A 23,958-nucleotide genomic window follows, 5' to 3' on the forward strand; every position below is an offset into this window, starting at 1 on the left:
CAGAGAAGCTGCTTGGTGCTGGGTACGATACCCAGCGGTTGGGGACCGGCCCCCTCGGAGCTCCTGGCATACGGCCACAGCCTCCGGCCCCGCCCCAAACGCGCCCGGCCCAGACACGCCTGCCGACCTGCCGCCTCTTTGCGAGGCCTGGGCGGAGCCGAGCCCCCAGTCCCCGCCCTCCCCGTAAGAGCCACCCTATTGATGTAGACAGACAGAAGCTGCGTCCAATGAGAAGGAAGGGGAGGCCGCGATGGCCCTATCCGCTGCGCCAACACAAGAACGGACGCAACTAACTGGCGGACGCTGTAGCTTGGTCTTTCCGGGTCTTTCCACGCTTCGCCCGTACTCCTGCCGAGCCGGAGCCGGAGGGAGAGCAGGAAGGGTTGCTCTCGTCAAGTGAGTCTGTGCCGGTTGCCGTGGCGGTTGGGGTGACGGTTGGCGTCGGTCCGGGAGTCGCTGCTGCTCCCCGCTCAGAGCCCGAGGTGGGATAGGGGCGGGGAGGAGCCCAGCACGTGGAACGCCAGCGTGACCGTGGCGTGGGCGGGGGGCTGGGCCGGCGAGCTCCGGGCTAGCGGGTGGCGTGGCCGCTTGGAGCTGGTGTGTCCTGTCGCGTCGGACCTGCAGCCGTAAACACGGGGGGTGGGGAACCCCGAGTGTCGCGGCTCAGTGTCTGACCCGAAGGAGCGTTTTCCTAAAGCCCTGATGCTGAAGGTGCCACCCCGCACCTGCCGGTGGCTGGACTGCGGGCCCGCGGCGGCGGTTTACCTGCGAGCTCAGGGTGTGGGAGACTTTTTCGGACAGGTCAGCAGAACAGCTAACGCACAGTGAGCGCTCACCGCGTGCCAGGCACTGTGCTGACTGCTCTCCAAGCATTAACCAAGTTTTTCGCACACCAGCCTGGGAGGTAGGTAGGAGTCCCTTTGTCAGGTGCGGAAAGAGTCCTGATGAACTTGTCACCTGCCCAGGGTAACTCACGGACTAGTGAGTGGGGGAGCCCCGGTTGAACCCCATCTTTCCGAGTTAACCTCCCCCCCGAGTCGTGTGTTAGCGAGAAGCCCACCTTTCCACTCCAGTGCTTGCCGGGGCCTGGAAGCCTCGTCGTCCCCTCGCTGACCTCGGAAACCGTGATAGCCCCTTCCCAGTGGTGGGACATTGTCTTGTGAATCAAACAGCAAGAAGGAAAGAAGACAGCGTCCTGGAGGAACCAAACCAAATTCCAAAGCCCCAAACTCGAGTTTTAAGTAACAGTGAAGCTTGTACTTGAGGTGGTGTCCTGGGGTAACCAAGCCCAGGGCCCAGACCAGCAGGGGTGGAGTCCTTTGTCCACCACCCATTGTGTCTTCCGGGCACGATACTTAGCCCGCTGAGCCTCAGTTTCGTCGTCTGTAAAGTAGAGTTAAAAAATACCAACTCACCGGGGGCATGGCGCGCTCCTCGTAGAGGCCATTTTGTATTCGGCTTTGCAAACCCGTGGCCTTGGCATTTCCACATCACGGTCCTGTCGTCTTTATAATCGTAATTCCCCCGTTGTTGGATATTTTAGGATGGTTCTCACTTTTAACTGTTCAAGTACTGCTGTAGTAGATCTTTTTTGTTTTTGAGATGTAATTCACATGTCATAAAATTCACCATTTTAAAGTGTACAATTTGGTAGGTTTTCTGGTCTATCCGCAGAGTTGTGCGGCCATCATCATGATCTTATTCCAGAACATTTTCATCACCCCAAAAAGAAACCCTGCGGCCCAGGCGCCTCGGAGGCGTTGTGGGCTCCGGCCGAGGGCCCCGGCCGTGTGCTGGGAAGGGGGTTGAGGCCCAGCTGCCCGGGCCTGCGTCCTTGGGCTGGGGCGACGACAGCCCTGTGCAGGCTCCCACCACCCTCCGGGCTGAGTCGGGCGCGGCCCCGCCGCACGAGCCCGGGGCCCAGGCCGGCCTTCTCCGGGCCTGCACCATCCCGTCGGATTTTGCGGCCAGCCCCGGGATGGCGTCTTGGGGGAGGGGAAGGGCTGGTTATCGCGGACGCTGGGACGCTCCAGCATTTCGGGGACCTGTGCCCAGTGTTTGCCGCCTGTGCGGGCAACTGCCAGACTGGGAGGCAAAGCCGACCTCCGGTGAAGGAAATCCACGAGTAGGCCTCTACAGAAACCCCGGATTTGAAGCAGGGCCTGAAAAACTGGTCAGGAGTTTGCCCAACTGCGAGATTATCGACAGGCAGAGGTCGAAAGACTTGCAGCCAAAGGAGTGGAACCTTTGAAAGCTGACGGAACCGTTGTAAAAATGAAATGGAAGACCTCAGCAACGTTCACAGCACGACATGGAGAAGCTGAGCGGTTGCCTGAGTTGGAAAGGACAAGTCAGCAAAGCCATCTGATGGTCATGTATTTTACCGGCAGAACCCGGTTACAGAGAGCTGCCCCAACAGCTCTCCGCTGGAAGAAACTATTGGCAGTTTTGAGAAGCAGAAAATAAAGGATATTAAGACTATATTTTCAGAATTTATCACTATTGAAATGCTGTATCACAGCAAAGCTTTAGAGGTAAACACTGCTACCTACCAAAATATACAAAAGATTGATGAGGAAGACAATTCAGAGGTTTTCAGAAGCTCTAGGTACCCACAAGATTATCTGTCTCATTTAGATATTGTAAGAGCAAATTCAGAGTTGCCTTTTCAGAGATGCCATTAGCTAAGTGTGTATCTGCAGTAGGGCAGGTGTCCGCCTGTTGACTAAGAAAGGATCAACAGGCAGAAGCTGAAGAGTTAGATGTTACAGAAGAAGAAAATTAGCTTTTCTAAGTACACTTTGCGTTTCCGTTTTCTCTTAAAATAACTCAGAATCCAAGATTACTAAATTATAAAACTTTATACTGGCTTGCTATGTTAAACCTCAAAATCAACTGCTGAAAATAAGGAAAAAATTAAAGGAAGTTGATGCTGACTCAAAATGAAGGTTTTAAAAAATATTACACACCCAGTCATTTCAACCTCCTACCTAGTGATCTGTGATTTTTTTTAATAAGTCCCTCCCGCTTTTTGTAAACATTAGGAATTTCAAAGTATTTCATTTAATGCGCTGTACCTGGTTGGGAGTCCTGTAGTAAGTAGACAACAAGAACTAAAAGATCTACCAATTCCACTTAGCTTCTTTTAGATTGACTCCAGACAAGGATCCAATCTAGTTGTTCTGATTAAATACAGATTCTATTCCATGAAGCTTTAAGTAAAAAGACAAATTTTTTTTAGCTTTTAATGAAACATGCAGTTTGATCATTTGATCGGTAAATGTGGCTTTCAACAAGTGCGTAATCAAACAGAATAAAACGCATGACACCAATATATCAGTGTTTTACAAATGCATAAAGCATAAGTTTTAGTTTAAATGACAGTCACATTCAACCTGATTCTGGGTTTGTTTGTTTTTTCTGAGGAAGATCGGCCCTGAGCTAACATCTGCCAATCCTCCTCTTTTTTTTGCTGAGGAAGACTGGCCCTGGGCTAACATCCATGCCCATCTTCCTCCACTTTATATGGGACACCACCACAGCATGGCTTGACAAGCGGTGTGTCGGTGCGCGCCCAGGATCCGAACCAGCAAACCCCAGGCTGCCACAGTGGAACGCGCACACTTAAACCGCTTGCGCCACCAGGGCTGCCCCTGATTCTGGTTTTAAAACAAATAAAACTGCTGCATACTAAAGTATTATATATAGTACTACAGCTTTTGGAAACCTAATAATTTGGTGGAATGTTGCCTAAGAAAACATGCACAAGTACACATGGAACATCATAAATCATTTAAAATTCCATAAAAATTTTACCAAGCTACCACCTAGTTAATAAAAGGGTATAACAGTAACTCTTATTCCTGAAAATATAAAACAAATCAGAGCCTTTATCAACTCATTTGGGATAACTGGAAAAAGCAATTATTCATAACAGAAAAATAGCCTTTCAAGCTTTTTAAAAAGGACCATTGTACCAGTTAGTCGCTCCCCATTCTCTCCCTCCCAGCCTTGGAAACATGTCTCCCTATCTGTTTTTCTCTCTCTCTTTCCCTCTCTCTGTCAATTTACCTGTTCTGGAGATTGGAGATTTCATATGCATTGAATCATACCATATGTGCCCTTTTGTGTCCACCTTCTTTCACTTAGCAGAATGTTTTCAAGGGTTGTCCACGTTGCCGCAGGCATCAGTACTTCCTTCTTTTTGATGACTAAATAATGTTCTGTTGTTGGGATGTGCCACATTTTGTTTATCCATTCATCAGTTGATGGAAGTTTGAGTTGTTTCCACTCTTGGGCAGTTATGAATAATGCTGCTGTGAACGTTACTGTCCAAATTTTTGTGTGAAAATGAAAACAGATGTTTTCATTTCTGCTGGGTTTCGCTGGGTCATATGGTAGTTCTGTGCCAATCCTTTTGAGGAACTGCCAAACTGTTTTCCAAAGTGGCTGCAGCATTTTATGTTTCCAACAGCAGTGAGTGTGGGTTCCAATTTCTCTACATCCTCACCTCACAGTACTTACCTGTTTTTTTATTATAGCCATCCTAGCAGGTATGAAGTGGTATCTTGTGGTCTTAATTTATCTACATAGTGATTAGTGATGTTGAGCATCTTTTCATGTTCCAAGTGGCCATTTGTGTATCTTTGAAGAAATATCTTTAAATTTTTTGCTTATTTTTTAATTGGTTTATTTTTCTTCTTGAGTTGTGTATATATTCTGGATACTAGATCAAATTATCAAATACATGATTTAAAAATATTTTCTCCCTTTCTGTGGGTTGTCTTGTCACTTTCCTGATAGTGTCTTCTGATGCACAAAAATTTTTAATTTTGATGAAGTCCCATTTATGTATTTTTTTCTGGTGCTTCAGGTGTCATATCTAAGAAACCATTGCTAATCCAAGATCATGATGATTTACACCTTTGTTTTCTTCTAAGAGTTTTATAGGTTTAGATCTTGGATCTGTTTGAGTTAATTTAGTGTATGATGTGAAGTAGGGATCCAAATTTGTTGTTTTGCAGGTAAATGTCCAGTTGTCATAGCAGTTGAAAAAATGATTCTTTCCTCCACTCAATGGTCTTGGCGCCTTTATCAAAAATCACTTGGCCAGGGCCAGCCCCGTGGCTTAACGGTTAAGTGCTCGCGCTCCACTGCTGGCGGCCCGGGTTCGGATCCCGAACGTGCACCGACACACCACTTCTCTGGCTATGCTGAGGCCGTGTCCCACATACAGCAACTAGAAGGATGTGCAACTATGACATACAACTATCTACTGGGGCTTTAGGGGGAAAATAAATGAATAAAAAAATAAAAAATCAATTGGCCATACCGATCTGGTGCCATAGTGGTTAAGTTTGCACGCTCTGCTTTGGTGGCCCGGGGTTCACAGGTTCGGATCCCAGGCGCGGACCTATGCACCGCTTATTAAGCCCTGCTGTTGCGGCATCCCATGTACAAAATAGAGGGAGATGGGCACAGATGTTAGCTCAGGGGCAATCTTTCTCAGCAAAAGGGGAAGATTGGCAACGGATGTTAGCGCGTGGTCAATCTTCCTCACCAAAAAAAAAAAAAATCAGCTGGCCATAGATATATCGGTTTATTTCTCGACTCTCAGTTCTACTGCATTGATCTATATTTTTATTCTTTTGCCAGTACCACAGTTTTGATTACTGTAGCTTTGAAATTGGGAAGTATGAGTCTTCCAACTTTGCTCTTTTTCAGGATTGTTTTGGCTAGTCTGGGTCTCCTGCATTTCCATATGAATTTCAGGATCAGCTTGTCCATTTCTGCAAAAGAAGGGAGTTGTAGTTTTGATAGGGATAGCACTAAATCTGATCAATTTGGAGGCCATCGTAAGTCTTCCAATCCATGACATAGATGTCTTTCCATTTATTTAGGTCCTCTTTAATTTCAACAGTGTTTTCAACAGTTTTCAGTGTACAAGTTGTGTACTTGTTTTGTTAAATGTATTCCTCAGTACTTTATTCTTTTTGATGCTCTTGTAAATGCAGTTGTTTTCTTTAATTTCATCGTCAGATTGTTCCTTGCTAGTGTATAGAAATATAATGATTTTTATATATTAATCTTGTGTCCTGCGACCTTGATTAACTCATTTATTAGCTCTTTTTTTATGGATTCTTTAGGATTTTCTATATATAAGATCAGGTCATCTGCAAATAGCAATAGTCTTACTTCTTTATTTCCTGTTTGGATATCTTTTCTTTCTTTTTCTTGCCTAATTGCCCCTGGCTAGAACTTCCAGTAGTGTTGAATAGAAGTTGTGAGAACAGACATCCTTGTCTTTTTTTTTTTTTTTTTTTTTGTGAGGAAGATCAGCCCTGAGCTAACATCCATGCTAATCCTCCTCTTTTTGCTGAGGAAGACCGGCTCTGAGCTAACATCTATTGTCAATCCTCCTCCTTTTTTTTCCCCAAAGCCCTAGGAGATAGTTGTGTGTCATAGTTGCACATCCTTCTAGTTGCTGTACGTGGGACGTGGCCTCAGCATGGCCGGAGAAGTGGAGCGCGTGCACTTAACTGCTAAACAGCGGGGCCAGCCCCAGACATCCTTGTCTTGTTCCTGATCTTAGGGGAAAAACTTGTGGTCTTTCATCACTAGGTATAATGTTAGCTGTGGGGTTTTTGTAGATGCCCTTTATCAAGTTGAGGAAGTTACCTTCTCTTCCTAGTTTTTATTATGAAAAGGATATTGGATTTCATCCAGTTCTTCTGCATCTATCAAGATAATTATGTGGAGTTTTTTTTTCCCATTCTATTAATGTGGTGTATGATGTCAATTGATTTTTGTGTGTTGAACCAACCTTATATTCCTAGGGTAAATCCTGCTTTCTCATAGTGTACCATCCTTTTTATATGCTTTTGGATTTGGCTTGCTAGCATTTGTTGAGGATTTGAGTGTCTACGTTCATAAAGTATATTGATCTATAGTTTTCTTGTGATGTCTTTGTCTGGTTTTGGTAACAGGGTAATACTGGCCTCATAAAGTGAGTTGGAAAGTTGTAGTAAATATCTTGCATAAGATTTTTAAGGTCTGTTGAGTTATTAAGACTGATTCCCAGAAAGCATGTACGTTTATAAGTTACTTGATAACTATTGCACAGTTATTTTCCAAAAAGTCAAATCATGTTTGTTTATTTATTGTTAGAGATTAACATTACATCTTTCCAGAGTAATGGTCTCTCAGAAATTATTATTCTTTACTCCTTCAGGTACTTAAAAGATTCTCTGAAAGGCAAAGCTGAGCTCAGCCTTCCACAACACATCTTATTTAATGTCTGTGCCTGGCAGAACAGCTCCAAAGGAGCTAAGATTTAGCATTTCGCCCAGCAAATTGTTATTTAGCACTTCCTATCTAGAACAGGGTTTCTCAACCTCAGCACTATTTTGGGCTGGATAATTTGTTGTAGGGGACTGTCCTGTGCATTGTAGGATAGTTAGCAGCATCTGTAGCTTCTACCCACTAGATACCAGTAGATCTCACCACTCCTCCCCCGAGTTGTGACAAACAAAAATGTCTCCAGATACTGTCAGATGTGCCCGGGTGGTAAAATTGCCTTCGGTTAAAAAGGACTGATCTAAAAACTGGTATGTGCCTGATTTCATATTACTGTCCAATAAAATAGCCTCTTAATTTTTAATTCGAATCTTCACTATATATTTGGCTTTGGATCCACAGTTGTCTCAATGTGTGTCACCACATGCTGACGGCTTTCAAATCTATATCTTTAGCCTTGTTTCCTCTCTCAATTTCCAGACCCTTATTTACAACTGCCTGCCTGGGTGTTCTGCAAACATCTCAAGATCTGTTTGTTCAAAATCTGACTTATTCTCTTCTTCCTTTATTCTTGATCTCCCAGGTCAGGGCGCTACCAGTTATTCACTCACCAGTTCTCAGCTCCTCTCTCTCCACGTCTCTCATGAAACGCACCTCTTAAATCTAAATTCAAACTCCTCTATCCCAAGTACCATTTCCATAGTTGGTGGGTTCATCTCACCTGGGTTGCTGCAGGAGTCCTTAAATTCCAACTTATTCCCTCCACTGCTGCCTTTAAAGTGCCCTTTCCAAAATGCAGGTCTAATCATATCACTCCCCAAGTACCTGGAGCCCTCAAGATCTGGCCCTGCTGCCTCTCCTCCTCATCCCTCAGCCGTTTCTACCTTAGGCTCTGGCCATACCAAACTGCTCGCAGGCCCCTCGCCCCACCACCTTACCATTCGTTCTTCAGGCTGCAATTTAAACTTGGTCCCCGCTCTGGCCCTTCCACTCAGAGCAGTCACTCCCTTCTCTCCCACTACACCTGGAAGGACCTGGGTCTTCACCCTCACCAGGCACTGCAGGAATTGGTTCACTCCCTGCCGAACAGCGAGTGCCTTGAGAACAGGGACCACAGCTTATTTATCTCTGCCCACTCCCCAGTACCTGGCATGAAGTGGGCCCTCTGTAAATGTGTGTTGAATATCAAATGGAAATAACCCAGAGCAGAAGGAAGCTAGCTGGGATTTAAAGTAACTGCGAGGGGGGCCGGCCCCGTGGCATAGCTGTTAAGTGCGCGCGCTCCGCTGCTCGCGGCCCAGATTCGGATCCCGGGCGCACACTGATGCACCGCTTGTCAGGCCATGCTGTGGCGGCCTCCCATATAAAGTGGAGGAAGATGGGCGCGGACGTTAGCTCAGGGCCAGTCTTCCTCAGCAAAAAGAGGGGGAGTGGCATGGATGTTAGCTCAGGGCTGATCTTCCTCACAAAAAACAAAGTAACTGCGAGGTTTTTTTGTTTTGTTTTTTCTTAGAGCCAACCAGGTCATGGGTGCTAGGAATAGGAAAAAGGACCAGGCAGGATTTTTGCCGTAAAGAATTTGCGTGACGTCTGATACGAGATGGGAGTACGAACAAAGTTCAATAAGTAAAGTGGATATTGAGAGTGAACGACGTTTGCGTTTGGGGAAGACATGCTCCCCACCCCTGAAAGAAGCTTCTTGAAAGTACAAAAAGATACCATTTCATCCTATTCTTAATCCTTGCTGTGTTTGGTCAACTTCTATTCATTGTGACTTTTTTAAATGACTGTGGCTTGATCTCGCTTATTAAATGAGTTGATGTCGTCAGTCTCCCGTATCCTCTTGCAGTGCCTGAAGCTGTGCTTATGTGAGTTGGATCTTTAGACATAGTCCCCCTGGTCAGAATCGACACTCACCAGTTACTTCATTATTGACTGTGTCCTGCCTGTGCGGCCCCCTCTTGAGGATGATGGTGCAGGCGAGCCACGGTCCTGCCTCTTGATGGGTGATCGGAAGCCTTTGACTCACTACTACGTGTCCTTCACTGTATTCAGGCATTATTTCGTAATTAAAGCAAACTGGAATCATATGTACAGAATGTGCAATCTAAAGAGATGTTTATCTTTTTATAGAGTTAGTAATAATAATCTTTTATGTCAGTATGGCTTATTTTTCTTACTAGTTTTCTTAACATTGGCCATACCTATTTCCCTTCCTATGCACTGTGCCTTTTAGCTTGTAGCTTAACTAGTTAATGAATACAAATTTACTCTTAAATAAAGATTAAGATAATTGATCCATAGAGAAATCCATGCATGTGGTATTCAGGAGCCATTAAAGTGGTTGCCTAGGGGGCCGGCCCAGTAGCGCAAGCAGTTAAGCGCGCGTGCTCCACTGCGGCGGCCTGGGGTTCGCCAGCCCGGATCCCTGGCGCGCACCAACGCACTGCTTGTCAGGCCATGCTGTGGTGGCGTCCCATATGAAGTGGAGAAGGATGGGCATGGGTGTTAGCCCAGGGCCAGTCTAGCTCAGCAAAAAGAGGAGGATTGGCAGATGTTAGCTCAGGGCCAGTCTTCCTCACACACACACAAAAAAAAGAGTGGTTGCCTAGGAAAATGAATAAAATTATTATAGTACTGGACAGGGGTGGGGGCAGTGGTATTATTCACAGAGGAGGGAAATATAGGTAGGTAAAAGCAAGTTGGGAACTAGGGAGAGATTATGAATTTTTCAACCTGTTGAGTTGCTGAGTCTGTGGAAATAGAAGGCACTGGTATGAGAACTTGATGCTCAGGAGGGCTGCTAGGGGTTGGAGTAAACCCGTGTTGGCAGATGAAATGGTATTATGTATGAAAGAAGAGGATCTAGGACGGAACAGTGGAAAACACACACTTACAGGGTAGGTGACCCAAGAAAAACTAGAAAAAGATGGATTTGACAAGTAAGAAGAGAACCAAGGGAAAGATATTCCAGAAGCCAGCAGAAGAGTGAAGCTTCATGGTGTCATATGTTGCAGGAACAAGGGCTGAAAAGAGACCACTAACTTTGGCAAGTAGGTGACCATTAGTTAATACTTCAGCAAGAGCATTTTAGCAGAAAGGTTAAGATGGAGGAGGCCTGACTGCAGTGGATTGAGGAATGATTGGGAAACAAAGAAGTGGAATGTGTGCGTATAGACCACACTTCCAGAGTGTTCCTGTTCCTTTCGGATTAGAGATGTAACACATAGAAGTGAAAAACCTGAGCATGTTTATAAGGTGAGATAAGAGGAGGGGGACATTGATGAAACGTGTATGGAAACAGGTGTCTACAGAGTGTGAGAAGGAATGAGGTCAACAGCCAGGTGGGATGGGTTTGCCAGGAAAAGGTGCAGGGACACCTGTTTCTCCAAGAGGGAAGACAATAAGAATTAGTCAAGGCAGATATTCATGGAGGGTTTCATGGAGAGAAATTGGGGTGTTCGTGTCTGGTAACATCTCTCTGTGAGGTGAGGAGCTCTCTACTAAAGGTGACTGGAAGGAAGTGGGAAGGGATATTAGGAGAGTGTAAACACCCTGGATTGTCGGAGTGAATCAGACTAGGAATAAATAAAATTAGGTCAATTTATAATGTCCCATCAGAGGATGAAAATGAGACATTTATGGTGGCTCCAAGTCTGCATGGCTGTATAATTTGCCTCAGTAGTGCTTATTAATTCTGGCACGGGACTAGAGAGCGGCTGGTTAAACTAATCTGGTCTGTGGAATGGCCCAGTGAGGGAGGCAGACTGACTCTGAAGCAAGCAAATCGAAGACTTTACAGAATTAGTGAAATGTTTGGTTAAGTACTATACTCACTAAATTTCTCTTCCTTTTCTTTGTATCAAATTAGCCCCAACTCACAATCATAGGTTGACACGGAAGTGATTGAATAAATGCTGAATTCTGGAATGTAGGTCCAGACTTCTGGTGCTCTGTTTGTTGCTAACAGACATTCTCCACTCAAAAGTAGGAGTTGGAAAATAAAAGCAAATAGATTTCTAATCTATTCTTTGGTTGCATTTAGCCCTAGAAATTTTTTTTCTAACTTGGTTATGGCATTTGAATATGGTTTTAAAATATATTCGGTAAGGGCCGGCCCCGTGGCTTAGTGGTTAAGTGCGCGCACTCCGCTGCTGGTGGCCCGGGTTCGGATCCCGGGCGTGCACCGACGCACCACTTCTCTGGCCATGCTGAGGCCGTGTCCCACATGCAGCAACTAGAAGGATGTGCAGCTATGACATACAACTATCTACTGGGGCTTTGGGGGGAAGAAAAAATTAATAAATAAATCTTTAAAAAAAATATATATATATATATATATATATTCGGTAAGATGTCAGCATTGTCTCCAGTGAGTGGGAAAAATTCACCAGGTGTCGGGAATGCATGAAACTCGCAGCAACTGGTCCCTGTACCACAGTTGAGTCTTTTTAAGAACTCCTAATTTGATTCCCAATGTTAAAACTTGTAATGTTTGATGATTAGGTGATAGATTCAGGCAATATAAGATAAAACTTGAAAAAGCCGCTCAAGGGCCGGCCCCGTGGCTTAGCGGTTAAGTGCGCGTGCTCCACTGCTGGCGGCTTGGGTTCATATCCTGGGCGTGCACCAACACACCGCTTCTGCAGCCATGCTGAGGCCGCGTCCCATATACAGCAACTAGAAGGATGTGCAGCTATGACATACAACTATCTACTGCGGCTTTGGGGGAGAAATAAATAAATAAAATTACAAACTAGGTAGGAGAAAATGTTCACTATCAGCTATTCTAGAAAATGTTCACTATCAGCTATTCTCTATGAATAAGAAGATGGGGGGTGGGGTCGGCCCCATGGCATAGTGGTTAAGTGCACATGCTCTGCTGCTGGTGGCCCGGGTTCGGATCCCAGGCTCGCACTGATGCACCGCTTGTCAGGCCATGCCGTGGCGGTGTCCCATATAAAGTGGAGGAAGATAGGCATGGATGTTAGCCTAGGGCCAGTCTTCCTCAGCAAAAAGAGGAGGATTGGCATGGATGGCAGCTCAGGGCTGATCTTCCTCACAAAAAAACAAAAGAAGGTGTGTGGATTGAAGGAAAAATTATTATGTGCTCTGGTGTTATCTGGTAAGGAAGAAAGAGAAGGAAGAATAACATAAGAGAGTCCTCATGCCAGGCTCAAACTGTCACCCTAAAGTAATTGTGAGAGTCTGTCAGCACCTTACACAGTGACCCAGGGAATGGAGGTTGGCAGGTTTTGGGGCCAGGTCTCAACTGTGAGGTAAGAGAACTGCAGCCAGAGAGGTGGCTACAGAAGTGTTGGATTTTATCGGCATCTCCTTCACCTGAAGGCAGCCCTCTTTGCAGAGGAGGCTTAGTGTGGTGGCTTTGATGATAACCCAGGTTGGGCCATCCGTATGCCTTGCTCTGAGCATGAAGGAACTATCAAGAAGCAAACAGAAGAGAAAAGCACGTGCACGCATGTTTGTATGTGATTTTCTTTTTTTCTCTTTAGGAGCAGAAATGCATAAAAGCAGCTGGCAGAGTAGAAGACATGGGAGAAGGAGCCACCAGCAGTACTCTTGGTCCAGACAACACGGTTCTAACGAGAGGCAAGTGCTGTTGCCCAGTGCAACAGTGTTCTAGCATTTTCCAGCACCCTCACGTGCACGTGAATCACTGGGGGTCTCATCAAAATGCAGAGTCTGGCGTGGGGTCTGATGAGAGTCTGGATTTATAACAAGCTCCCAGGGGGTGCTGCTGCTGCAGGTCAGCCTGCCTGCCACACTTTGGGTCATGCAGAGATAGGGCCACTCTCTTCTTTCTTTTCAGAGTGACCATGACTTCTGGCCAGAGCATTAGCCATAGGCTTAGAAGTAGACATTATCTAATACAACTGGAGAGCTGTTTCTCCATTTTGTAGACTTGTTTTCTCTCTTCTTTTCTTTTTTTTGAGCCAATGAAAATAGCTTTCTGGAAACCTAATTTCATTAATTCAACCTAAGTCATTAGAAAAGCTATACATATAATACAGTATTTAATAAATGCAAAAAAGTGTAAAGAATAATAAAATGAACACTGTGTACCCACCACCCAGCTTAAAAAATATACTTAGTTGAAGTCCCCAGTATAAACGTTTTCCACACTCTGCTTGTTTTTCTGCATGAAGGAAATACAAACAATCTAATCTCAGAATAAGATACCCCCGCACTGCACCGCATGCCAGGAGAAGCCGCCTCTTCCCAGTTCAGGGCTGCTGACGTGACTTCTGGCCAGAAGTCTACACAGCTGCCTCCTCACCGAAGGAGACCCATATGCTAGTTTCAAAACTTTTCCACACTCTAGACCTCCTTTTGAAGTGGACAGAATTCTACTTATAGAGTCAGAAGATGTCAAATACCAAGATACTTCTCTAGAACAGCTTAACCCAAACAGTAACAAAAAGCATCAAAATGTTGTGGAAAGAACAAGGGCTTTGGAATGAGGTCTGGGTTTGACTCTCTGCTTTTTCCTATGTGAAATTGGGCAAGTTACGTAATCACTGTGAGTCACTCTTCCGGTACAAAACAGAGCTAATACTTCTCTTGTTAGGTTCGCAATAATGTATGTAAAGCCCCTAATGGGCTGCCTGGCTCTGAGTAGGCCCTCAGTACGTGGTGGGCCTCATTAGGTGCAGAATAAAATCTGTTACTCTAAGCCAGAATCCCAAACTTGACCCGTATTGTCGAAAGATCAGGACAGTGCCCAATGTTTGTATGTTTTGTAAGGAGAACCATGAATACTTTTTGGGCCCCAGGTCTTCCCGTAAGAGTACAACATGTAGCAAAATGTGACCTGAGAAGAGTCTCGAGTCCGCTTTGGCAGAGTCATGTGGAAACATGCTGGACAGCCACCGTCTGGGCTCCGTGTGGAAAGAATGGAGCAGCAGTCCTTGGCCTACAAACGTAGACATCTGTCATGACATGTAATCCTTCCTCCTCCTGCAGCTGATCACAGATGAGCTGCCTCAGGAAGCTCTGGGCCATAAAAAGGGAGAATAAATAATTTTCTCTGGAACCATACATAGTTAGTATTTATAGACAAAAGAGAAAGTTCTTTCATTCCTTCAACCTAGGTTTGCAATTTGTATTCTTTTTGATGGGGTGGGGAGGGGGAAGTTCTTGATTTTCAGGTAGATTTTATCCAGATTCAAAGTTAAGACTTTTGCTTTATCATTATATCCTTCAGACTCTCAGTGCCACAGAAGCCACTTATAGCTTTGCAAATCGAGTGTTTAAAGCATGGCTCTATCCCAGTATTACTGAGCAAATCACCTCTGTGCCTTGAACCCCAGTTTCTCCATCTGTAAGGTTGGGTAGCCAAGGAAAATTTGTACTTTGTACTGCTGAATCCAGTGAAATTCACATGGCTTTATGACTGCTGTTGAGCTGACAAATGAAGCCAAATGGTAACATTCTCACTGGCAAAGATTTCTATTCTCCTTTTCATCTGGAAAATTCCAAAAGACCTCAGAATGCTGAAGTGAGGAGATAAGAAAAGAGAATTACTGATACTTGCATCCTCTTAAAGAAAAAAAAAAGAAACCAAGACCTTGCCCTAACTTGGGTGTATTTGCAGTAGGTAAACTGCTTTCAAGGGTCACTGCTCCCCAAGTAATCAGCAGGGTCAGAGGGTTGGGGGTGAAGGCTGTGGAACTGCCTGAGCTGCTCCCTGCAGGACCCCATAGTCAAAATGATTGCAACTCAAGCCCTTCACTGCAAGTTACCCTGACTGTCAACAGGTATAACACAGGGGCACAAGAGTGCCAACAGGATGCCGGCCACGGCGGTGACGAGGCCCCGTCGACCTCATCCAGCACGGCTGGGAGTTCTTCTGTGCCAGGTAAGCAGTCTGCTGGGTAGGACTCCTCTGGCCCTGCCGGGGGGAAAGATGAAACCTTGTCCTGCCTCGTCATCCGGTTATGTCTGTTCTGGCTGCCCTTCTTCTTCAGCCCTGTGTGTCTTCACTTGCATGTGAGTACACTCCATGTATGTCAACAGCCCATTCCTGCCTTGGAAGAAATTCTGGGAGCAAACTGAAACACTAACCGGGAGGACCTAGATGTGTCAAGAATGGTGATCCTGAGGCACGGGAGCCTGAGGGGTGATCTGGCTTCCCCTGGGACTGTACTAGGCCCCAGATGGTGACTGGCAATGCTGGCCCGCCTCCTGCCCCTCGGAAAAGACACAGAGCTGTGAGGGCTCCTTACCAGATGGGTCAGTTCACAGTATTTTAAGTTGAAGTGGATTTTATTTCTTTTGGCTAAAGACCTACCAGGTTATTACTTTGACCCGGAAAAGAATCGCTACTTCCGCTTGCTCCCTGGACATAACAACTGCAACCCACTCACGAAGGAGAGCCTCCGGCACAAGGAGATGGAGAGTAAAAGGCTGCAGCTGTTAGAGGAAGAAGACAAGCAGAGAAAGGTGGGCTCCACACTCATGGGGGTCACTGGGTCTCCTCCACTCCTGCCAGTTTCCATCCACTGCTAAAAGGTGCTAGTTAGATGCCCTGTGACACTTAACATAGTGCACTTCAGGGAGCGTGGCAGTAAATTGTCTGACAGGAACCTAATGAAGGGAAAAGAACAGGCAAGAAATCCCCTCCTCCCTCCCGTCTTTCTTTATTTGCTAAGTTTCATCAGTAATTCCAACATTTTGTCCTTCCCAGGGGAATCTTGGGAAGCAGCATGATACCGTTTCAGTAAATTTTAAATAGAAAACCAGGATGTGGTTTGAATATGAGAGTTTCTTCTGTCCCTTCTGGGCATTAGATGCCGGGACATTTTGATGGTTATGGGGGCCACAGAATGGAAAATCCAGGCCGCAGAGTCACCACAGGTCGAATGGAAAGCATGATGCAGACCTGAGTGTCCGGTGCCGTTCCTGCACTCATTAGCTTGACAGGCATAAATTGCTGGGGGTCTTGCACAGAGGCGTTGAGCAGACTTCCCAGCTCACACGTACTTTCTTGGGATGGGCTTTTCCTCTTGTCAAGGAGAGGAGATTAGCAAAGGAGACCATTGGATTTTTAATGCTTATAATTTCTGCCAACTTAATACCTGTTTCTTCTAAAAACATTCTCTGTTATCCCATAACAAAATTTCATTGAATCTTTTTTCTTTTTCTTTTTTTTAATTTAGAAAATAGCCAGGATGGGATTTAATGCATCTTCTTTGCTACAAAAAAGCAAGCTGGGTTTTCTCAATGTCACCAGTTATTGCCGGTAAGACAATGCCTCGTCGTGTTTTCTTCATGAATGTTCTTGTCCTGTTTCTTATTTCTGTGGTCCAAGAATCTAATCAGGATAGACTATGTAACTGCTCTGTGAGGAGTCTTCACAATTGAGGAGCTCCAGCTCACAACTTGGCCTTTTGCTACTAAACCCAGCCCTGAGAAAATCATTTTCCCTCTAGAGCAAGGAGAGAAACTCCTACAGGAGTCCAGGGAGAGAGGAGGGGAATCTAGGCAGAGAAATTGGGCAGAAATTTCTCAAGATGTTCCCTCTGTGTTACTCTTAAATCATTTTTAGTTTAGTAGAAGGTCTTATAATCTCATTCCCATGAGACTTCTGCCTCCTTTTCCGCTTCTAATGAGTTGTCACCAAAAATGGAGCATTAAATGGATGTATGTAAACTAAACTTTATCTAAATACTTGTGATATCTGATAGAATTCTAACTAAAACCCTGTGAGATAGGCTGATACTTCCCCCAGTTTCCAGAAGAAGAGACTGTGGCTCAGAGTGGAGTGATTTGCTCAATGTAAAGCTTTCTAGAAAGGGCAGGATCTGTCTGATTCCAATGCCTGAGCTCCTAACCCCAGAATTCTGCTGCCTCCCGCAGTGCGTGAGCAGGTGAAAAAACAGCATGAGTTTGAGTGGCTTATAGGGGGCACAGCTCTGTCATCTTGGAGCAGGGCCTCCTTCAGGGAAGATCAGCCATGCAGGAGATACCAGTCAGGGCAAGTAGGGCTGCCTCTCCTGTATTTCCCTCCTTCTGAGAGGGAAAAGAGGTAAAGGTATAGTTAGAAAGATATGTTCTTCACCCGAAAATATGCCTTGTTCTTAGTGGAGAGGCAGCCATGATGCAAAAGAGGGAAAGGGGCAGTAAGATGGGTGGCTGCGTACCTGGGCTCTTCATTAGCTGCGTGGCCTTCAGTATGTTGCTTCATTTCTCAGGCACATTCTCTTTGTCTCAAGAGAAAGAGTTGTACTAGATGATCCAAAAACAAATCTCTTCAGTTCTAACTTTCTTTGACCCTGTGAATGGGCCACCTGTTCTTTGGTTTAGTTTTCCTAAGAGTTCTAAATTGAGATTATTTGGAATCTTGCTCAGCTCCATTGCTGAGAAATAATATGGAGAGGGCTGACTAGGGGAGATGGTCTTCAGGGTATGGGATAGGGCAGAGCCCTTGAGTTGTCTTCATGGATACCTAGGTATGGCATCCATGCCCTCCCTGCCCTCCTTTTTCCCCTCTGCAGTTTAGCCCATGAGCTGCGACTGAGCTGCATGGAGAGGAAGAAGGTCCAGATTCAGAGCTCGGATCCCTCTGCTTTGGCAAGCGACCGATTTAACCTCATACTGGTGAGTGGGAGGGAGCTACCTGTGGGTGCCAGGGGTATGGCTGCCATCCCCTGATGCTTCGTGGCTTAGCATTAGTTTTTGTCAAGCCTAGCTGTGTAGAAGCCAGTTGCCATGAAAACAAATGGCATCCTCTTGGTTTTATGGTTTTAACAAGCACCTACCAGCACCTACCAGCTACCCACTGGCAGATGCCAAGCTGGCAGGGCAGGCCGTGCTTTGACCATTGTCACCCCCACTACAGCTCTGTCATTTGACATGAGAGCATGGGCCTACCACATATTGACTAAGAACCATCACAGAGGAACTTTCCCTTGGGTGTGTCATGGACACAACTCAAGAGGTACAGAGTGGCCCAGGGGCTTCTGATCCTTCCTATACTAGGGCGGGATTTGGTGGCTAAACATGAAGCTCCAGTGTCCTTCAGGAGCGACAGCATATTACTCCCTGGCTTGCTGTCCCTGACCTGAGTAACAGGGGCCTGCAGGCCTGTGTCCCTGGGCATGCACATCCAGCACCCCTCCATCACACCATTTGCAAGGAGCAGAAAGTCCTCTGCTTTTGGTTAGACCTGGGCTGGAAGCCCAGGGGACAGAGAAATGTTGGCAGAGGACCAGAGGGTCCACTGCAAACAGAAGGAGCCAGAGTACTGAGTTCAACTGGGAACTCAAGGCCACAGGGAGCATGGCCTGCCCTGCTAGCCCTGTCCTTCCTGGAAGCCAAGGGAAAGCTGAGGAGAGTGAGAGGATGCAAAATGGAGACCTCGGCCCCGTGATCTGCTGACAGGCCTGGAGGCTGAAGCTGCAGAATTGACCCTTGAGGTCTTGCCCCAGGAGACCTCAAGGGTCTTTCCACGTTAGGGGTGTTGGGGGCCAGGACTCACATTCTTTCTCCTGTGACTTTACCCCCCTAAGTGTTTGGGGTACAATTTGGCCTGAATCAGTAGAATACTTTCTTGCAGTGGATTTCCCTCAGGAGCCCCTTCCCTGGGGTTCTGGGGTAAAGCAGGCGGGGTTCATATGCTGCTTAGTAGGGCTTGAGCCCCTCAGTCCTCATGCTTTGTCGCACACAAGCTGTGTGCTAGCCCTTGGAAGATCTTCCACATCACCCAGAGTTGCACATGACTGGCTGGCTGGTGTGACCAGAGGGTGGGCAGGGGCAGTTTGCCACCCAGGGACCAGTTTTTCAGCTTTTACTCTAGTCCCTGGTAGTGCCTTTTCAGGACCATAACTGTTCTTCCTGAGTACACTTGCAGAATGAGTACAGTTTCACCAGCCGCCAAACCCACAGGTCTATGTATGTATTATATTTATAAATATATATAAAACACAAAATAGAGTGTTTGCTTTGAAATAATTATTAACCACATTTTTTAATAAAAAAAAAATCTTAAAAATAACCCACATCCCAATGCAGTCTTCTCTATTGTCATTTTTTTTTTTCAGTGCAATGTCTTTTTTTTTTTTCTCCTGGTGGTAATCATAGTGCCTGTGTGATGGGAATACAATTTTGTGTCCTCCTTTTATTCCTTGCCGGTTAGAACTAGCATTTTCCATGCTGCTGCGTGGCTTTCATGGTGGCCATCTGCTCTGTCACTTGGCTCATCTGAATAGTTCCTCTGGATGGACATTAGGATTCTTCCAAACAGTGAGCGGGGTCACTGTGCAGACCTCAGACTTCCTGGCGGTGCCCCCTCACTGCCATCCTCATCCTTGCTCCTGAATTGTGAGACCAGACACCTGTTAGCTTTGCCCAACGATGGCTACGCCAAGGAGGGACAAGTCAGGTCCTCTCCATGCTCCCTCATGGATGGGAGCTCTCACCAGGTGAAAATGCACAGAGCACGGGGGCTGGGAGAGACAGGCAGATGGTCTTAGGCAGCCCACATATCTCAGCCTGGGAGGTCACCTACAGTCCACTTCCCCTCTCCAGGCGGATACCAACAGTGACCGGCTCTTCACAGTAAACGATGTTAAAGTTGGAGGCTCCAAGTACGGCATCATTAGCCTGCGCGGTATGAAGACGCCCACACTCAGGGTGCATATGCATGAAAATCTCTACTTCACCAACCGGAAGGTACATTGCCCTTCCCTTTGGCTTTGCAGTGCCCTTTGCCTTTGGATCCAAGGGCACTGCAAGAGTTGGCCAAATTCAGAGAAGAAGAGAGAACCTTGTGAAGAAGGCGGGGCTTGGTTTCCTCATATTCCCAAGGGAAAAATGGGGTTTTAGATCCTGCAAACCCGTAGGGGAAGAAATGGGCCTCAAGAGTTTCTTACCTTGGGAGAGAAATGGCTTTAGATGGGGGAAGGCTTGAAGCAGTGTGTTTTAACTGGTCGTAAGGCCCTTCCCTCCACGAGGGTAGAGTTGATCTGAAGGAACCCAAAGCACAGAGTTCCAGTGGGCTGAGACAGCCTGGGTGGAGGGGCCTCCCTGTGCGTCAAGGTGATGCATTGGTCACTCGGCCAGTCTGTGGCCAACGCTGAGGTTTACATAAATATAAGGAGTGTGCTGTCTAAGGAGCAACCTTTAAATGGTGGGATGACAGCTACATCTATAAGAAGGTGTGACTTTCTCTTCTCTCGGAACATGGGCCACAAGATGGCTGCAGGTAGAAAACAGATTCTGGGTGAAGTGCGATACAGTATGCCTTCAGAGATAGGTTTGTCCCTGCCATTGCAGAGAATTCATCCCTGCCCTGGAGGGTATACCAGGTGTCTCACTGAGAGTCCCATGCTGATGATGAAGGAAGGGGCTGGGGGTTACTTCCTCCCTGTCCCTCTCAAGGCTCTATGTGGTAGTACAGGGAGCTTCCCTGTTCTCAGAATGCTTGTTCCAGCCCCTTTTAAAGGAGCAAGACCTGAACAAATAAGTCACATGTCTGTATCCCCACAAGTTATTCCACAAGAAAGCTTTTGTCTGTTTCTCTCCATGAGTTGGCTGTCAAACCAATCTTTTCATCTTGCTGTGTGCTTCCTCACCAGGTGAACTCTGTGTGCTGGGCCTCACTGAATCACCTGGATTCCCATATTCTGTATCTTTTGGCAGATGAAGAGGTTTGGTGGGCAGGCCACGCCCTGATGTGTGGACCAGGGCATCTGTGGGGTTTGTGAGAGAGCATCTTAGTGGCCAGAGGTCGGGCCATTCTGCACCCTTTAGGAAAAGAGCAGTGCCTGGGGAGAAAACAAGGATTCCCACGGAGCACAGAGAAGGAGTTGAGGTCCTGGGATGACGTTGACGTCACTGTGTGCCAGACACTGCTCTGGACTGTGAAAGTTGGTGCTTTAGCATACAAATAAAGCAGAAAGGAGTAGTAAAGCCTTGGGAAGGAACCCCAAACCTTCCTGAGGCGAAAGAGGAGCCAAGAGCTGCAGAGCTCTGGCAGGGGGCGGGCACCAGAGAACGGGGATTCATTTGGCATGGCACATGGGTCTGTGGGCTCTGGGCCTAAGGTCCCCGCCAGAGGCAGCTTTCTTTAGAGCTCTCTTCATTCTGGTCTCTGCCTTTCCTGAGAGTCATCAGGGCTTTTTTGCTAGGAGCAGAGTAATGCCCCGTCAGGGTAGCTGGGCCCTTGCTCTGGGATCCCTGGGGGCTCTTGATGATGCACAGGACAACTGTCCATCATGTGCTTCAGGGAATAATATTGTTTGACCCAAAGCCACATGTTAATGAGTCTTGGTTCATTTCCATAATAAATGAGTTCTCGAAACTACGAAACTACGTGACCACTCGTGGTACCTTACACCTACTTCATGAGTTGTCAGAGGTTAACATTCGTTAATGTTTATGAATGCTAAGTGCTCAGTATGTCGTGGGTCTTCAAGAAATGATAGCTGAGTTGGAACTTATTGCTTTCTTAATTTGTTCCACAGTGCTCTATTTCAAAGGGTTTAAAGCCTAAATTAGAGATCAGGTTATAAATTTTATGTAAGACAAACACAGAACTGCGTGTGTTCTGTAAATTGAAAGTTTTATGTGGTTTTTGTTTGGTGGGGTTCTGTGGGGTGATGGGACCTGTTACTGTGATCTTACCAGAGGACAGAAGACAACAAGCCTTAAAAGAGAGAAGAGAAGAACCTTGCTCTCATTTCTGATCTTAGAGCAGTATGGCATTTCTCATGTTTCTGTGGGCTAGGGAGAGGATAAAAATCCTTACAACTGGGTTTAAAGAGTGTGGTCTGTTGTAGCTTGAGCAGCGGCTTGCCCTCTGGTGGTCATTTCAGGTAATCTTTGGGCTTTTGCATGCCTGCTGCTTCTGCTGAAGTTCATGGAACTTTCTCCCTATACAAAAATGACACCTTGTTCAGACTTGCACTCTGCGTTTTTTCCCAAAGAGTGGTGGGGGTTAGACTGAATTCTTTTGACACTTACTGGGATCTTCGTTAACCTGTGGCCTGTTAAAGGATTAAATCTGTGATAAGAGCCCTGTAGCTATCATACAAAGTTTGAGTGTAACCTAGGTTTCAGCCACAGTAATTACAAGTGCACATGGGTAAGGACTCTCTCCCCACATCCTCGCCCTCCAAGCCCAGAAGCAGAGGAGGTTTCTTGGGGAAGGAATTGAGCCGCCCAGCTTCAGTGTTCTCGTTTATAGTTTCAGCAGCCTCTATACTAGAGATATTTAACGTGGGGCCCACCACCCAAGGCAACGTGACACGCACACATCACACATTCAGACAGTCAAGAATGTTGTCCAATTGCTTTGCAGAAATTTACATTTTTTGATGAGGTGTGTGTTCATCCCCCCAACATCTATTAAGCATATCCAGTCCCTGTGCAAGCTGCTGGAAATGGGCAGCTCAACAGGTAATCAGTCTGTGCAGTGGTGCCTCTGGGGCAGTTGGATGCAAAGGGGAGGCAGGGGTTGGGGCTGCCTTCCTGGAGGTGATTCCCGCATGGGAAGGAGGAGATGAACTCCCCTCAGAAGGAAGAGTTGGGAGAGAGCTTGGCACATGGGGCAGCAGTGAGTGGTTTGGTGTCCATGATGTCTCTGGCTGGGTAGGTTATAAGACTGAATCCTTGGGGCTATGGGATGCCCCTGGAGGATTGTGGCTGTGGAGTCATTTCTTATATAGGGTGAGACCTCAGGAAGGCTGCTATGAGACTGAAGAGGGCAGTGGATAGGGTATGAACTGATGGGCGGGAGTGCAAGAGAGGGCACGAGTCTAAAAGGCTTAGGATCTAGGCCAGGGGATCTTGGTGATAGGAGAAGGTCCGAGGATGGAACTCCAAGAGTGGTGGTGTGGAGGTCAAGAAGGAGCGTGTAGTTAGAAATTGTGCTATGTGACCATGGGGCAGGACTGGAAAGTGTTCATCAGATTTAGAAAATAAGGATGCATTGGAGACCCTGGGGAGAACATTTCACTGGAAAGGTGAGTGTCAGACCTGGGTAACAGGGGTTGAAGAATGAAAGAAAGGCAAGGAAGTGGGGGTAAACACAGGTTCCTCTTGAGAGAAGTGTGGCTGTTAAGGGACAGGGAGAGAAACCAAATCCATCAGATGACAGATATCCAATAGGAAAGTCGGCAAAGGATATAAAGAGGCAATTCAAAGAAAGGGAAACTCAGATGACTATAATCAGATGACAGTACACCCAGTTGTAGTCATGGGAATGCAGATTAAAATAATAATGAGTTGTCATTTTATGCCCATTCAGATAAGCATAAATTTAAAAGTCTGATAGTGCCAAGTTTTGGCAAATGTGGAGAAAGGGGAAAACTGTTGGTATAAACAAATAGATAGAACCACTTTAGGTTGAAGATGCGTGTACCCTCCATCGCCACAGTTCCACTCCAGGTATAGACACTAGAGCAGTGTTTTCAAACTACAAGTCATGACCTATCAGCAGGCCCTTAAATCAGTGTGTGAGCAGCATTTTTTAAATGAAGTAGACTAGAAAATATGTTTCATATTTATTAAGGATAAATATTTTATGAAAATTTTGTGTCACATATTTGTGTGCATATAGCACATTGTAGTGTAAAATTAAATTCTTACCATGGGTTTAAGAAACACTGCCTTAAAGAAGCCTCCGCCTCATAGGAGTGG

The 23,958-nt window shown here is 46.2% G+C and overlaps 1 protein-coding gene and 1 pseudogene across 5 annotated transcripts in view; both read left to right on the forward strand.

Moving 5' to 3' along the window:
• The first annotated feature begins 302 nt into the window (after nt 1–302).
• DCAF4 (DDB1 and CUL4 associated factor 4) overlaps nt 303–23,958 on the forward strand; it is a 30,673-nt gene continuing 7,017 nt past the window's right edge. For 2 of the 5 annotated variants that reach the window (XM_058567263.1, XM_058567265.1), the window contains exons 1-8: nt 303–396; nt 12,810–12,906; nt 15,075–15,175; nt 15,602–15,759; nt 16,476–16,558; nt 17,814–17,916; nt 19,846–19,989; nt 20,895–20,944. In XM_058567263.1, the coding sequence (XP_058423246.1) occupies nt 12,818–12,906; nt 15,075–15,175; nt 15,602–15,759; nt 16,476–16,558; nt 17,814–17,916; nt 19,846–19,989; nt 20,895–20,944 (728 nt within the window). In that variant the 5' untranslated portion in view covers nt 303–396; nt 12,810–12,817. Of the gene's footprint in view, nt 397–417; nt 483–12,809; nt 12,907–15,074; nt 15,176–15,601; nt 15,760–16,475; nt 16,559–17,813; nt 17,917–19,845; nt 19,990–20,894; nt 20,945–23,958 lie in introns of those variants that run through there. The other 3 variants (XM_058567264.1, XM_058567266.1, XM_058567267.1) reach the window with 3 other exon arrangements.
• On the forward strand, nt 1,423–3,612 carry LOC131420722 (CBY1-interacting BAR domain-containing protein 1-like; annotated as a pseudogene).

Source organism: Diceros bicornis, chromosome 24, assembly GCF_020826845.1.
Source record: "Diceros bicornis minor isolate mBicDic1 chromosome 24, mDicBic1.mat.cur, whole genome shotgun sequence".
Lineage (NCBI taxonomy): Eukaryota > Metazoa > Chordata > Mammalia > Perissodactyla > Rhinocerotidae > Diceros > Diceros bicornis.